We start from the raw sequence: 17,351 nt of genomic DNA, 5'->3' as shown, positions 1-17,351 counted from the left end.
TTTACATAATAGATTCGGGTATGCAAATAACTGAAGGACAAAAGTATACAGGATTTTAAAGCAATAATGTAAAGCTCAACTGAAGTAAGGATTTTAGTTGAAATTAATTTCTAAAGAGATAAAACAAGAATAAGCGAAATCAATCAAAGCTCGATTCTGACAGAATTTGAGAGGCATATTTCATAAATTATTGGATAACCAATTATACTCTAATTTATATAAAATATAGGTCATTTGAAAGATATATCAATCTAGTTTTAGATAAATCATGTTTTGTATGAATAGGAGTTTCCAACAAGGAGTTATAAATAATTTAGTAACCAAAGGTCAGAGAACATTATCTCTATTTTGTAAATCTTTCAAATCAGATATGCACAGAAAGGTTTATGAGTCTAGCCTCTGATAAATCATGTTTTGTATAAATCAGAGTTTTCAATAGAGAATTATACGCAAGAGAGTACTGAAATGTCAAAACCGATAATCTCTGTTTTACAGATTTCATAGGGTCAGTTGAAATAATAGTTTGGATAGGTAAGTAGACTCCAAATTTACCATTCTGGTGTCAAAAGAAAAAGCTTTGAGTCATTTTTGGATGAATTTATTTCTCCTAAATCCAAAATCGATGCATAAAGTTACAACTAGAATAATACAGAAAGGTCAAATCTCAAAAAAATTTCAGATTTATAGTTTTATTCCTAAACGATAGAAATATGATGTATGAAGCCAAAATCTTCTAAAGTTTTCAGAATTAAGATGAAATCAAAGATCAATATTTCTGTAGGAAGGGGTTAGAACACTTGCTTTGCATCAAGCCAAAGCAAAGCTTTCTTCCTACTTCAATTCCTCTTCCCTTCTCTTCTCAATCCTATGTTGGATGCAGCAGGTTTTTCTCCTTTAGTTTCTCCTCTAATAGATTAGATTTGACTAATATAAGAATTACAAGGTGGCAAGGAAAGAGGCTTATATGTCATCTATAGAATAAACTTAGGTGGCACCAACCTTAGGTTAGCTAGTGACACATGCCCATTATTTAAAAAAAAAACCTAATATGAATCTTTCACAAATTATATCATATTTTTAATATTTATATTTAAGTCCCTACATTACAAATAGACCCTTACATTTTAAAAATGAGAGATGTTACACTCCCAAACATGAAAAACTTCTATCTAGTGGTCATCCAGAAATAAATTAACCATATTTTGTCTATGATCCCACTTCATCTTCTATGTGTTTGATATGATATCCAAAGTTTTGGTTATGTGTTTTTATGTGTGTTTTGGATAAGAATGAAATGAATGTAACGTCAAAGACATTTGAGCTTTTGTTTCATATTTATTCTTTCATATGCTCCAAAACATTTTATATATAATTAATATGCTCCAAAATATTTTATATGTCATTGATATGCTCCGAAACATTTTATATGCCATTGATATGTTTGGAAATATTTCATACGTCAACGATATGCTCCAAAACATTTTATACACCATTGATATGCTCCGAAACATTTCATATGTCATTGATATATTTCAAAATATTTCATATGGTATTGATATGCCCCGAAATGCTTCTATGTCATTAATATGCTTCAATTACTCTTAACTCTATTTGTTATAATCCAAATATATTTTGAATGAAATGACAGTTACGATTCTGCATATAATGATATGATATCTATGAACTCTTATATACTTATATACTTGCTTTGCATTTTGATACCAAGCTTACTTGAAACTTCTCCTATTGTCCTGGATATATTTATTACTTGCTCAACTTTGTAGTTCATTCCGTTGCTATATATAAATTTTTTAGGTTAACTTATCACATACTAAGATGTTTGAATTGAGTTGAGGTAATAGAAAGCTATTCAGATTTTGGATAAGTCTTTCTTGGTTGATATATTGTGATTGTTGTATAAGCATATATTTTGTATGTAATAATGTTGTCAACTCATTTGAATTGATATATTGTGTAAAAATTTTAAAAGACCTATCATATTTGAAATTTTGGAATGTTAAGTTTAGCCTATAATTATATGAACTTATGGTAAATAGTTGGAGTTCTAATTCTATAAACTCTTATACTTGTGAATTCATAAGTGTGGTTAATGTTTTATTAATTGACATCTCTTTTTTTATTATTGAATACATGTTATAATTATTTTAAAAATAATAAAATATAATTTTACTAACTATAATCTCTTAATTACTAATTATATTCTTTATTTCTCACAATCCCTTCATTGGTTTGGAATATGACAGCTCATATTATTATGTCTTTCAATCTATTACATAAACACTTAAAATATCATCTTTTAGGTTTACAATACTATATCTCTTAAGTCCTAAAAATATTAAATCAATTTAATAAATACAAAAAAATATTTTTTACCTTCTTCTCTTTAATATTTATTAAATGATAAATTAAAAATATTTATAGAGGAATATTTAAAAAATAATAAAAATTTTAGAAGTAGAATTATAATGGGATTGCCAATTTAAACTTCCTAAAAATGATCATTATGGTTTTTATTCGATAAATTGCCTTCAATCAAAACTGTAGAAGTGTCAAAAAAAAAAAATCCCCAATCCCATCGCCATCCTGATGATGCGTTCTTCCCGCATCTCGAGGCGGGTACCTCCACAATCGTCGTTTGTCCCTTAGGTGACTCCCGAGGAGAGAGCGTCAGCAAGAGTGAGTGCCTGCCGCTGCTGCCGACCCGAGAATCGCCGGTGGGTGATCATCGCGGCATAGAAGCGGAAGACATACATTCAGGGAATGTCGGAGGAGAAGCCGCCGGATTGGCTGCCGGACGGATGGATCATGGAGGTCCGGAGGGGGAAGAAGGGCTTCACCTATCGAGTAACCCCACCACTTCTCTCCTTTCTTGAACGGATCTTTTTCCTGTTCTAGCCGTTCATCTGGTGATACTATGTAATTTTCATCTTCTGTTTGTTCCTCTTCCGCGGTCATCTCGGTTTGCTCCTGAATCCGGTTCTTTACTCGTCGGTTTTGGTGAGGAAGGGCTACGTGACGGGAATCATTGCAAAAACCTCTTCTATTCTCAACGATCAATAATAGCTGAATGGTAGCCACAATTGTTGCAGGAAGATGAAGTCAGGAAGTTCGTTGCTTCACTCTGGCCTAACAACTTCCACTCTTTAGCTTATTACCAGTTTGAGAAGGATTCCAAATTAAGTGCAGTTGTACTTAGAATTTGTGTGGCTGAACTGAATTAAGTATCTACTTCACATTGGGCACTTGTTAAAGATAGTTTAGTGTTAACTTTGTGTTACTAAAAGCACACAGTCAATATTCATGACTTTTAACCACTGTTTCATCGTGATCTCAGATATCATAAATAAGATTTCAAATATTTGGTTGATTTGCTAACCATACTTGGAGAGACGATCAAATAAATGATTTCCTGCAGGGATTTAGTGTCAGTTATAATTTCAGTTTCAACTCCAAGGAAAGAGTTTCCATTGCACAATTTTGCAAATTTGTTGGTTTTCACAGCTTTGGAAGTTCTTGATTGATCTGAATTGAGATTGGCAGTTTCCCCAAGACAGGGTCACTGAAAAGAGATTTCAATGTAAAGAAATTAACGGGATTGGTGCTTTTTTTTATGGTTTCTGAAATTTGGTGGTTTTCATCGAGCCTGCTAATGATTTCAGTGGTTTTGACTTTTGAGCAAACGAGAGTTTCTAATTCGGACTGAGAAATGTTGATTCGTTACACTTGATTCAGTTTCTGGTTAAAGCTCAAACACTCGTTTTTTTTTTTCTGGAATCTTAGTGGTGTTGAAAATCATCAATTTGGATGGCTCAATTTGACAGTATAATAGGCTTTATGGCATATCCATGTATACTTTGCATGTAAAACCCATATGATTAATTTAGTCATCATGAAAACTTGGAAATATTATATTTGAAGGGCATTTATGCCATGTGCATATCATGCAAACTTGGTAATACTATATTTGAACTTGTGCTGAAAGACACCAACGTCTTGGTCTATTCTTGTTGTTTGTAAGGTTCAGTCTGAAACATGAATTGACATGTTTAACGAATCATGCCATAAAAAAAGAGGACGGAACTGAACATGAGAGGTGTTGAAAATTTAGTGAAAACCATTCTTTGGCAACTTCAAACCTTAGGTTCTATTTTAAAACTCTCAATGTTAGGTTGGTCATATAAGTAAGAAGAAATGGTGGTTTTTGTGGAAGTAGCTTGATCTGTTTTGCTAAACGGGCTACTCTTAGCAAACATTGTTTTGGAAAAAATCATAAGGAATCCACCTGTTCATTGAAACATCTAATTTTCTTTTCTGATCTTGTCACAAAACAGGCTACAGTTGATCATGAACCATTGAATTTCTTTTTTTACTATTGGATACATTTCAAGATGGTTCAGCACTTTGGCTGTTGCAACATGCTTGCATAAACTGGATCTTTGATGTTAATAAATAGATGTTCATCAATACCTGCCATTTTTCATAATGGAACAACTTATTTGCATCATCACTTTCATGTAGTATATTGTGACTGATGACTCAGTCCCTGCATCAAAAAATCTGTCCTGCTTTATTGACTGTGAGATGTTGCTGGTAATTCAATATATGCCGAAATGATCTGCATTCAGGTTCACATCTTGGTTAATTTTTTGAAATTAGAACTTGCAATTATACACCACAAAATCTCTATGCATATTGTTGGCTTCAGTTATTTTTTTTTATGGTCTATTAATTATAGCAGAATCATCCAAACACCTTTTCCCTTTATAGGTTAATTTTAGCTCGTTGCTTGCTTTTCCCATCTTCCACATCAAATGCAGACATTCATTTGTGATGGTGGTTTTTCTTTTCTGATTTTAGATAGGGCATAGGATTTTAACTACATTTTCATGGCTACTATGCTAAAGTCAAGGAATATTGTCATCCCAATCATAATTTAGTTCTATTTATTCAGGCAGTACAATTGGTTCTTCTTGATATGAAAAATTACTATTAGAAAGGTAACTTCTAAGCATGTGTTGGGAAAAACTATTATAGCGGAATAATTTTTTTCCCTTTTTGTGTATCAAAATTGGTTCCTCATTCAAAATACCAACTTGTTATCAAAAAAAAATATTAACCAGAGCAATATAAACAGTAGAACAATAAATCAATCACAAAGTGAGACACTAAAATTTTTACGTGGAAAACCCAATGCGGGAAAAACCACGGGACCGTAGTCCACTTCAAACTTTCACTATCACCATCTCCAGAATAATCAAAGGATCATAATAACATCAAGAACACAGATCTTGGCTCAACCATAACATATCATCATCACCACAGATGGATTTCATAAAAGAAAAATTTTAGGTCCCACAAAGTGAATATAGCAGGAAAGCACCTTAAATAGGATAAACTGTAGATTGGTTCCATTAAGATTGTAAAGCTTGTTGCAAGGATTATTCACATAAAATTTGAACCAAAACCAACGAAGTTTAACTGCTCGATCATCTAGCAAAAGCCCCAAAAACCTTAACTTTTTCTCTCCTTTTCTCTCTCTGTTCCTTTTCTCAGCGCCGTCACTGTTCGCTGCATGCACGCCTCTGTTCGCTGCCCTCGCTCATGTCGCGCACGTCTCTTTCCTTTTTTTCTTTTTAATACATCAGATTTGGGCTCGGTGCCTAAATCATCCGGTCCAAGCCCACATATGGGCTGGACCCAACAGCATGCATCTTCTAATAGCCTTTATTTAATAAGGTTAGAAAGCATGATTCGATATTTAATGTGCTATTTCCATTTCCATCGAACCGTGTTCTTTATTGCAGTTCTTTTCATCCCCTTTTACTCAAATGCTCATAATGATAGCCATTTTTTGTATTATTGATATTCATTATATGTCCTTGAAGATTTATATGTGCTCCTGATGCTGAATTTTTGTGAAATGAAGAACATGCCATAGGTTATGAATGAAAAAAGAACCCCTGTAAGCATGACAAGCAAGCCTTTGATTTTTGTTTTCTATTGCAGTATTACACATGTCCCATATCTGAGTACACATTCTGTTCAAAAGAGGAAGTTATCCACTATCTCAACATTGTAGCAGCTGCATCCCATGCATCTGAGGATACAGAATGTTTTGGAGATGAAGATCAGCAAGTAAGAGTTCCTCTCTTCAAGTTTTTTGTGCTTTTAGTTGCATATTTGGGACTTATAATAATGTTTTGCTGATTTTATTGATTATTAGCTTGTACATAAAGTAAAAGATTCACTCAAGTGGTTGCCTCGTGGGTGGATCATGGAGATTAGAACTCGAAAAATTGGTGCAGAAGCAGAAGAGAGGTACAAGGTATCACATACATAATGAAGTATAGTATCTATTTCGTTTTCTTTTGGAGCTGCATCTTTATCTTTATGAGATCATTTTATCTACTGCAACCTATAGTGTTTATTCTTATTCTATGTTTTGTAGAGTTGAAGAGGGATGGTTAAAGTGGAGACTGGTGCCACGAATGTTGTATGATTTTTGTGTGTGAAGTATATAAAAGGTCCGCATATTTTGTAGATTTAAGTTGGCTAGCTAGAAAAAAGATATATCCAGAAAGTTAATGTTGTTGATGAGATGATGATGTTGAGACAGAGATGTGTGGGATCACTAGAAATGATTCAACAGAAGATATTTGCATTCATAAACTATTGGGACAGCCTCAAACAAGCATAAGTTGAGGGAAAACCACGTAAGGTAATCAGGACATGTTAAAGGAGACTTATGAGTGCAATCCTTAAGCAAGGTAAGCCATTTCAGATTAGCAGCACAAGGACAGGTGAAGAAAGTCCTGAGAAACATTGCTAAAGACAATTATATCTATAGAGCTGGCCCTAAATTTTAATGGTTCATTTGACAATCGATATTGCTCTCAGCAAATCTTAATGGAAGAAAATGATCCATGCATCCAGTCCGAAATAGTTGGGAACTGTGGCTTCTTATTGTTCTTGCAAGAAAATTCATTTGGGATATATGTGGTAAACATTGGCATGCATCTTGTCAAGATGGTGTATGCACATATTTATGAGTTTGCACCTTTATTTTTTCTACCCTGCATGTACTTTTATTATTATATATGAAAGATGATAATTAGGATATATGGACATATATAAACATATGAAAGTATTGCTATATAATGGATATTTCTCAACAGTCTAAGGATATAATGATTTTCCATTACCAAATGTAGATGTAATATGGCATCTTCTCTATAAGTCTAGATCCTGATTCTTCTTTTGGTATGAAAGAGCAAAGGATTATAAGCCTTATATTACCCTTGAAATAGAAGATCTAGATACATCAGCTTTGCATATATCTAAATGGGGAGAAGAGAACTCATCAAGTTTTTCAAACCATACAAATTAAATTAGCAAGACAATTAACACATTAGTTTAGGAGGATAATCAGCATATCCACTAGTTTCTCTATAGATATGCACAATTTGAGATTGACAAATCACTTGAGCAAAATACTGATTGTTAGCTCCACATTTTGATTCTTCACTTTCCAGAGACAGCTTGGATTAGGGGGTCTGATTCAATCATATTTTTCAGTTGATGTATATTTACTTCATAGATCCCTTCCATTGTAGCAATGGCCTCTGCACCTGTAGCCACATCTCCTTAGATCTGAATCACACCTGCACAAGAATGCCAAACTAGTCAGAATGTAGCCCACACAAACCTAACCCCATTAGGGTCAAGAAACCATACATCAATTTTGTTCAAGCAAGAGGCTCCAAATGGGGCTTTATCCCTGTGAGTCTTAGTAGCAAATGATAGAAGTATTCAGCAGCAAGACTATGCTTGTGAAATTTCTTAATCTGCCATTCTTATCTGCCATATCTTTTCGGCACCACTATTTGGTTATGTATTTGCTAGATTTTTATAGGTGATTGAACTTTCGTGTTGAACTCAGGTTGTCCATCTGGCTTGTAGAATTGATTTATTTTCTCTCAAATACAGGCAGGTCTTTGCTATGTCCACTTGGTTTGTAGTTTGATAAATTATAGTCTAGTTGTACTTTCTTCCCAGGAATACTTATCATGCTCATTGTTCAAGAACATCTGCTATAGGATGTTTAGCATGATGAGATGAGTGTATTTCTAGAGTTGTGAGCATATTTTCGTAAATTTTGTGGTATATGCAGTAGATTTGGGTGTAAAATCATAGGGTTTTGGAAGTTATGCAGATGAATAGTGGCGATATAAAATTTAAGAAAATAGGTAGTGTGAATGAATAGCCAGCCGATTTTTGTTCTTTTGAGAGAACAACATTACTTCACAATGAATTTTTGATGTATGATGAACAAAGATTGAACCTCATGCATATGGAAATCCTAGAAACTTCTTATCCTGGATGCATTAGAAAGAATGTGATATAGATATACTGATAAATAGTTGATATATTTGTAAAATTCTGAATTTTTGAATGGCAATCAAAAGGGTGTTTACATGAATTGTATGCTTGTATCATTTTAGTGCTACTTGCATCAATCGACTGGAACTGTTTTCTATTCAAAGGAAGAAGTACTTCAGTTTATTGAGTCAGGGAATGCATGTGGTCCCCCCACGTCCTCTCGGAAGAGACGCTGCAGGAATAAATCCGGTGACCTTGTATGGGTTTTGTTGAAACTCTTTTATTGCACCCTATATCTCATGCCTTTCCTTGCTAAAAATTCACTGCAATTGATGATTGATAGAAATCTATTTCTTCTTTTTCCAAATAGGTCTTATACCGAATTGAATATTCCCCAGATGGTTTACCTGATGGATGGATCAAAGAAATCAGATTCAGAAGGAACAAGGATAAGAAGAGCCCAACCAAACAGGATGCAGTACGTACATTGAAAATAAGTCCATGTTGTTTACAAAACTTTAGCTACTAACTTGATGTCTTTACGGTAAATAATACTTTTTATGATCAGTAATCTGTTTCGAGTAATTAAGTTTTGTTTTCATTGCTCAACATTGTACTGCTTGAATACTAGAATTTTCATGTTCTTGTCCATGGATAAATCTAAAAATCTTCCAAACTGTTAAATGTTGAAAAAAACTACTGGGGAAATGCAACGAAATATTTATTAGCTGGTACTTTTTCTGAGATTTATCACCAAAAAGTGGATTAAAAGTATTCGTGTATTTTTGCTGATAAAATGTGTGGCAGCACTGCAAAGTGCAAACAGCCTTTAAATAATCCCTTGAATATGGAGCTTCCTATGGGCTCTGCAAAATAGAGCAGACAAAACAAGTTAAATCTAAGTCAGTGTGTATTTGAAAATTCATGCCACGTTGTAAGAGAAGTCTAATAGGAACTTGAAGTTTTGGCTTAGAAATGGAACTGGCCACTGAAGTTGTGCAGGTTTTCATCAAAGTGAAGAATTGCATCATGAAGTATGTTTCATTTTAAGGATTAATGTAAAAATTGTTTGGTTCCCTCCAAAAGAAAGAGTAAGAAATCTCTGATATGCACCTTTGGATTGCTTGTTTAGAGGCATGGTTTGGAGGGTTTTTAAAGGTTGGGATTGGTTCTGGAAGGTTATTGGATTTAGTTCAGGCAAGTTCTCCCATTTCTGATTGCCTTAGTGATATTTCACCATAGAATGATTTCAAAAACAGTTTTATAATGCAATAGGAATTTTGACAAAATGTAAGACAAGATAATTAGTGATAGTCTAGGACAAAGAACTTTGTAAAGACGCATTGAAAAAATATATTACATCATGATATGACTGTTGATGAAACAATACATCAATGAGAGAGATCTGTTCAATTTCAATAAGTTCAAAAAATTCTTTTTTTATGGAAAGGAAGCTAAAACTGCATGATTTAATATTAGAGTGAACTCTAGGCAACATTCAAATGTTATCAATAATTATCAATACAAGGCATGATAATTCTAGAATATTGAAACCAAAGCGTTATCATCAAAATGCAAAAAGTATGTTGCTTGTATTAGAGGATTTTTCTTATTATATAAATGATCCAAGGAGGCTCATAGTTAGTGGAGGATTTAAGTCTCAAACAATTAAAATTTAAAGGTGGTGCATTGCAACAAGTGGCATGCAACACATGAGAGTTATGTGATTGGTGTAGATTCATCAACTAGTGTTTTCAAAAAGCGCTCGAGCAAGCAGATGCTCAGGTGAGGCTCGAGCGCCTCACAAAACCTCCGAGCGAGGCATTGGCGCTCGAGCAAAAAGGCACTCAAGCGAGGTGAGATGAGGCCTAAGTGCCTTGTAAAACCACCGAGCGAGGCAAGGTGAGGCCCGAGTACCTTGTAAAACCTCTAGGTGAGATGTTTCAATGAAGGGCTACCCGAGCGCTCGCTTAAGCCCAAGCACCGAGTGCCTCGAGCGAGTGCTCGAGTGAAGATGGGTCTGGGTTTATGCTTGGTTCGATTGAACAAGAAAGTTGGTTCAGTCGAACCAAATAATTTGCCCTAACACAAAGCTCACAACCCTCGCCCCCCATGCCCGACATAATTTGTCTTCAAAGTGAAACCCTATGTTCATCGCTACTACCTTCGTCCGCCGCTACTGCCTTTATCCGTATCTCCATTCGCTACTGCCGCCTTTGTTCGCAGCTTCGTCTACAATTGTTGCTACTACCTTCGTCCCCAACTTCCTCCACCTTTGCCTTTGTCTGTAGCTTCCTCTACCAACATTGCCTTCCTCCGCAGTTTCCTCTGCCTACATCGCCTTCGTTCTAAGCTTCGTCTGCCTCCCTCTCCTACCCTTACCTTCCTCCATAGCCATTGGTTACTCCTCTTCTCAGTCCATTATTTCTCATTTTAATTAACCTATGGTGTACCAAGGATTGAAATTTCGTACTATACCAGAATTTCGACATTTGCTCGGTACGGTACTGTATACCAGGCGATATATATATATATATAGTTTCTACGACGTCACCTCTCTTCTCCCCATGCGGGGCGACGTCGCAGAAAAAAAAAAAAATCTACGACATCGCCTCTCTTCTCCCCATGCATATATATATATATATATATATATATATATATATATATATATATATATATATATATATATATATATATATATATATATATATATATATATATATATATACACACACATATATATATATATACACATATATATATATAAGGTTTTCGTCGAGGCATCGCTCTCTTCTCCCCTCGACACCGATGATTCTTCTCGCCACGCGCGAATGAGAAATCGCCGACAGACGAGGAGGAGAGCGACGTCGATCTTCAGGTTCTTCTCTTTTTCTCCCTTGACTTTCTTCCCCTTCGCCCTCTTCTTTCTTCTCCCTCGATAACCGTTCGATTTAGGATGATAACGGAGCAAAAACAGCATCAATAAGCCCCAATCAACAGTACCGCTCGGTAGTGAGCGGTCCGTGTATCGGTCTACTTGCAGACCGGTATGTACCTCCCGATACGAGCGGTATCATTCAGTATTGCAAACCTTATGGTGCACTATATTTCTGTTAGAGTTAGAACTCTTTAGCATCATATTGAAAACACTATTTAGCATAGGTTTCAATCGTTATATATATATTTAAAATTTTAATATTCTAAAGTGTCTCGCTTCGCTTAAACGGGTGCCTAGGTGAGCGCCTAGGACCTCGAGCATTTTGAAACCTTGGTGCCTATCACTTTTAAAAACATTGTGATCAACTCAGTTTAGATCAGTGTTTAGATCAGTTGATCCAATGTGATTCCACCCAAGAGTGGCAAATCTTTATTAGAATACATGAGATAACAATTTAGGTGCTATTTTTGTAATACTCCGATTAGTCTCACATCAGAAGTGGACAAGACAAAAATTGACTTATAAGAGTTTGATGAGTGCACTACTATCAAATTCAGCTTAAGCATTTTGGCTAGTGGTTTTGACCAAACAAAGTTGATAGGCCAATTGGCCCATTAGGCTTACATCATGACATTTGGTAATAGAGCTGACCTAGTATTTAGGCATGGTGAGAGGGCTCGAGTAAGAAAGGGCTACCCGTAGATGGAGTTAGAGGACTCGTCACGATGTGAAGCCACCACTAGGCTACACCTTATATGCACCATGCTAGGATTTGATTTGAGCTATGCTGGGCCTTAACGAGGACGTCAAGCCCTTGAGTGGGGAAAATTATAACACCCCAATTAGTCTCACATTAAAAGTGGACAAGATTAAGATTGACTTATAAGGGTTTGATGAGTACACTATTATCAACTTCAAGTTAAATATTTTGACAAGTGGTTTGGGTCAAACGAAGTTGATAAGCCAATTAACCTATGGGTCATGATATTTTTTCTCTAGACTTATTGATTACTTAACCTGAGTCATCCGAACAACAATCTCTAATTCTTTTTAGTGTTTTAGGTGTGGTTTCAGCTTGTCCTACTACACATCAACCTATTTATTTAATCTTGGGTTTAGAAAGCCATAGGATGGCTCTTTCACATGCAACTTCCCTGTATGTCCTTAGTGTAGTTCATAAATTCTGGTGAGGAATGACATATCAGCTGTGTTTTCTATGAATGGATTTGGCTTGAGATAGCCATGAGCATTGTATCCAATAATTCTGTGCATGACCATATATATATATATATATATATATTCATACGCTTTCGAAAGCATGCTTGGCAACAAGTCATTGATTCAACATAGTGCATTTCTCTTGCATGGATGGTTGTGATCCCAGCAATCTTGAGTCTCTAAAAATGCTTGTTACCATTATTTATTTACTCAGATAAGTAAAGATGCAAAACAGCCTATATAGTTTCCTCCTTTTGTGCTCTGTTAAATTCCTTTTTTTTGGTTTGGATTTAGAGTTCCATAGCAATGTTCAGCTTCAAGTTGTAGTGTTAGTTTAATCACAAAATGTAAAAATAAAGAAAACTGGAAAATACAAGAGAGGAAATCTTGCTGTATGTAAACTAAGGATTGAACTTGCTAGTAATGCTGACTAGTGCTAGTTGATGATGCAAAAGCACAGTATCAGCACATTGGTCTGTACTTTACGTTCTACACCTAGGATGATGCTGGACTAATACAGAAGCAACAGTGACACGTGCAAGCCACTTACTAGAAGAAACAAAATAATCTAAGAAAAGCATAAATTATGCCACTCAATAGTAATACACGTCGAAAAGCACTTAAACACCACAATGATTCAGGTCATTTTTCCCACCTGCACTGATCTCATGTTCCATGTTTTGATGAAAGTGTTCATTCTACCATCAGTCTATGTTCCAGCCCTTCTTCACATAGTAGCCATAGGAGAACTGATCACTAGGTTTGTTTACTCATTCTTCGAAACATATTTTCATTGTGACATACAATTTGAGGTGCAGAAATGTGCAACTTTAAACTAAGCTTGGGCTAGAACCAACATGCACAAACATAAATCTCATTGTCCTATATCTGTTACTGCGAAGAATGTTCTTATGTCTTAAATATCGAAACTTACTCTTTGTTATCCTATTGGAACAGTCATTCTGTCATTCTGATGCTTCAATTGTAAATCTTAAATCATGCCTCTTTTAACTTTAACTGTCTTTAGCTATTAGTCATAGTGTTTTTGATAGTGCTATTAGTAGCACTCCTACGGTATGTTTCTTGACATTGCTATTTTCCCTTCTCGCTCATGTCTAGTTTACTTCTCATTTTCGTTTATTATGTTAAGTAGAGAACTGCTTTGATGACAATATCATCTTTGCTGCAGTATTACACTGATCCAGAAAGTGGATATGTATTTCGAACCCTTAAGGATTGCATATGCTATATTGAGCATGGAGTATTGAGTAAACATGCCTTTAAACCAAATATAAACAGTGTCTGCAAGATCCTTGCTTTCGAACAAGATTTCCTTGTAAGTATACTGGGTTCCTAGTTCCTTGTTTATTTCATGTGCCTCGTGGCACTATGCTTCCCAGTTTATGAATGTTACACATCTGCTTCCTGTATTTCAGCAGTTCTTATCTTATGTAACAACGATCTTGGGTTCAAGTTTGGAGTATGTGGTATTCTTGTCCATAAGTTTCTTATTCGAATGATTTCTGTTAGTAGTGACTTACATATGATATGGTTGAATCCTTTGAAATAGTGCATAATATTTGCTTAAAAGAATTTGTCAGGCTGAGTATGAAATAATACAAGTGTCTTGAATTTGAAATATATGCAAATAAATTGAGATGCATGAAACAAAGGATCACTGTGCACCTTTTGGCTTGGACAATACTACATGGTGTCATGCCAAGTGTACACCAATCAAGCACTAGGCTAGAACAGATCCTGGATGTATATGGATGCTTGCTACTCTAGTTCATGGAGATAATGTGCTCCTATATGGGCAAGGCAGCAATCTGCCATAAGCTTGTTGACATTATTATATGATCTGGGTAGGTCTTCGAGGTGATTGGAGAAATAAATGAACTAGAAAAGGCTACGTAGCTCCAAAGAACACCAAATAAGATAGTTCTAACTTCTAAGAATACACAAGAATTGTTTGTCATAGGATGTTTAAAATTAGTCATATTCGAACATGTATATTGCTACATTTTTGCTGACTACTTAAGCTAGATTCCCAGGGATCAAGAAAACTTTAATAACCATTTTCCTAGTGACACGAGAAATTTTTTACCATCAAGGTTTGAAAATTCAGATTCCTTCCAGAACATGGCATAACATATGCTTCGTTATGTCGAAAAACCATTGATTTCATGTTGCTTTTCATATCGTGCGACTGCATGGAACAAGTCAAGTTTCACAAGAAATCAGAAAAAATTATCTACTGATGATATACTCTTATGAACCACTGCATAAGTGCATAAATACCTGCATGGTAGACATATAACAACACTATCATGAGTTTCTTTGTGTAATGAGAGTTGGCTTTTTCCAAGCACTCGTTTATGTTTTGCTGAAACATATATAAAATGGCCCAACATATGAGTCCTTGACATGTAGTGGAGCAATCTTACAAAGGCACCAAAATTCACCATTTGTTGATACTTGTAATCATGTTAATTAAAGTGATGTGACTTTTCCTTCACACCCCTCCTTTTATCTAAATGTGCTGCAGGTTCATTTGTGCACCAATGCCAGCTAAATTTGACATAATGTCAAAATCGGCATCCTGTTTGCTGTACTTTGTCAATAAACTTTAGTAGTATTTTTACTTATCTCATGGTCCTCATATGGAATCTTTGGAAACACAGGATTTAGACTCAGATGAGAAACTGAACTCCACCGAAGATATTTGCAAGGAGACACCATTTTGCAGTCCAAAATTTGAAGTTACAAGTGCTAATAAAAACTGAACTCCATGAGAATATGGACTTTCCATATTTAAAATATGCGTCATCTCAGTGTAAGTTCCTGCACTTCATCATCCAATAGTTGCTACTGATCGTTATCCTTTTGCTTATGAACTGGCGAAACTTTTGATAAACTTTCTGACAGAAAAACCTGTGCGGAGCGATTCTGCAATAACCAATGTCCGGATTGATTGTACATGGTACCCAATTCATAATCTTGGTTTATTTGACTGTCAACTATGTTTATTATTCTGCTAAAATTTTACTGAATTGCTGAGCAGTTAACTTGTTAATTGCCATTGGTTCTGGTGACACTGCAGCCCTAGAGAGATAGCAGTTGATCTTGTGGCCCTAAATAGGCATGCTAAATATTTAGCTATCTTGCTTTTATACCAGAAACATTAATATAAAATAATCTTTATGTAACACACTTGTTAGCCTATATCTGACATCACTGTGTTATTCTGATAGCATTGTAATGAATGTCTGGATCCATCACCTGGCATTTGTGTCATTTAACCTGTTGTAGCCCAGTGATTTCAATAGGCACTCGGGCGCTCGCCTAGGCGCTCGGGCGAGGCGAGGCGAGGCCCGAGTGCCTCGCTTCATGTCCAAGCGCCTCGCTTCAACGAGGCGCCGCCTAGGCGTTCGCCCGAGCCCAGGCGCCGGGCGCTTCGGGCGAGTGCCCAGGTTAAACCAGGCGATCGAACCAATGTTTTACGTCTGGTTCGATCTTCGGTGCTTTAGTTGGTTCAATCGAACCAACTAAATCATTGATAGGCTCCCTCTCGCGATTTCCTTGACTTCCCCAACCCTAACACTCGCGATTTCCTCGACTTCCCCAACCCTAACACTCGCGATTTTGCCATCGAGATTTCTTCTCCGCTTTCGCTACTCTCTACTACCGCTACCGCTGTCGCTAGTCGTTGCTGCCACAATCGCTGCTCGCCGACTTCTCACCGCTGCCACAATCGTCGCTCGTCACTACTGTCGTCGCTCGCCGCTCTTACTCCCGCTATCGCTCGCAGCTCTCACTGTAGTTGCCACGCGTAGCTCCCGCTCCAGCTACCGTTGTTGTTGCCTCAACAGCCTTGATCTTCTCACACTCTTCTCACTATACTGTTAACAATATATTAACAGTATCCTGCTTACTGTATACTAATAATAGTATTTTTATTTATTAGATTAATAATATATTATTTTAATTTTAATATTATTAATTTTTATTTATTTAAAATTATTGTTAAGTTTCAGAATAAATGGCAAGTGTATAGAGCAACTCAATAGATTTGATGTAAAATTTTATTGTTTTGATTTTTAAGACTTTTTATTAATATGATATTATGATTTTGTACCCAATTTTCTTAATTTAATAATATATTTTTTATTTAAATAATTTATATTAATTATATTATATATTTTTATATTTTAGCGTCTCGTTTCGCTCGGACGAGCGCCTTGCACCTTGGGCGTTTTTGGATCTTAACGTCTTTTGACGCCTAATACTTTTTAAATCACTGTTGTAGCCTAAACTAGCTTGTTAAATATTAGAACTACTAATACTTCAGTACCACATTTCATGGTGACGTGGAACTTGCTCTAACCTGTTTCTGTTTGCTCAAAACTATGTTAACAAGGGAGGTTAAGAAGGAAGAGAATGATCGGGACGAACAGCCTAAGAAGGGAGGAAAGAAGTCATGGGAGTCAGAAGTTAAAAGAAAAATGTCAGAAGCCCATATGGGTAATCAAGAAGGTGGTTAAGCATCAAGACATCAATAGGATTCTTTCCCTGTCAGAGAGAGAGAGGAAACAAAAAAATATATATATATATGTATATATATATATATATGTATATATATATATATATACATATATATATGTATATATATGTATATATATATATATACATATATATATGTATATATATATATACATATATATATACATATATATATGTGTATATGTACGTGTATATATACATATATGTATACATATGTATATGTATATATATA

The 17,351-nt window shown here is 35.4% G+C and overlaps 1 protein-coding gene across 2 annotated transcripts; it reads left to right on the top strand.

Annotated features, from left to right (window-relative positions):
• Positions 1-2,629: 2,629 nt before the first annotated feature.
• LOC135649144 (uncharacterized) lies at positions 2,630-15,392 on the top strand. 2 transcript variants are annotated; one of them, XM_065167255.1, is made up of 7 exons: positions 2,630-2,865; positions 6,028-6,156; positions 6,245-6,346; positions 8,523-8,657; positions 8,771-8,878; positions 13,746-13,892; positions 15,241-15,392. In XM_065167255.1, exons 1-7 carry the CDS (start codon positions 2,782-2,784, stop codon positions 15,340-15,342), a joined length of 807 nt encoding a protein of 268 aa, XP_065023327.1. In that variant the 5' UTR covers positions 2,630-2,781; the 3' UTR covers positions 15,343-15,392. The 2 variants fall into 2 exon arrangements, with proteins under 2 accessions (XP_065023327.1, XP_065023328.1); XM_065167256.1 differs by lacking the exon at positions 8,523-8,657 and having other exon boundaries at positions 2,645-2,865.
• Positions 15,393-17,351: the final 1,959 nt, after the last annotated feature.

The sequence above is a fragment of the Musa acuminata genome, chromosome BXJ3-9, assembly GCF_036884655.1.
Source record: "Musa acuminata AAA Group cultivar baxijiao chromosome BXJ3-9, Cavendish_Baxijiao_AAA, whole genome shotgun sequence".
Taxonomy (NCBI): domain Eukaryota; kingdom Viridiplantae; phylum Streptophyta; class Magnoliopsida; order Zingiberales; family Musaceae; genus Musa; species Musa acuminata.
This window is presented reverse-complemented; position numbering and strand designations above follow the sequence as displayed.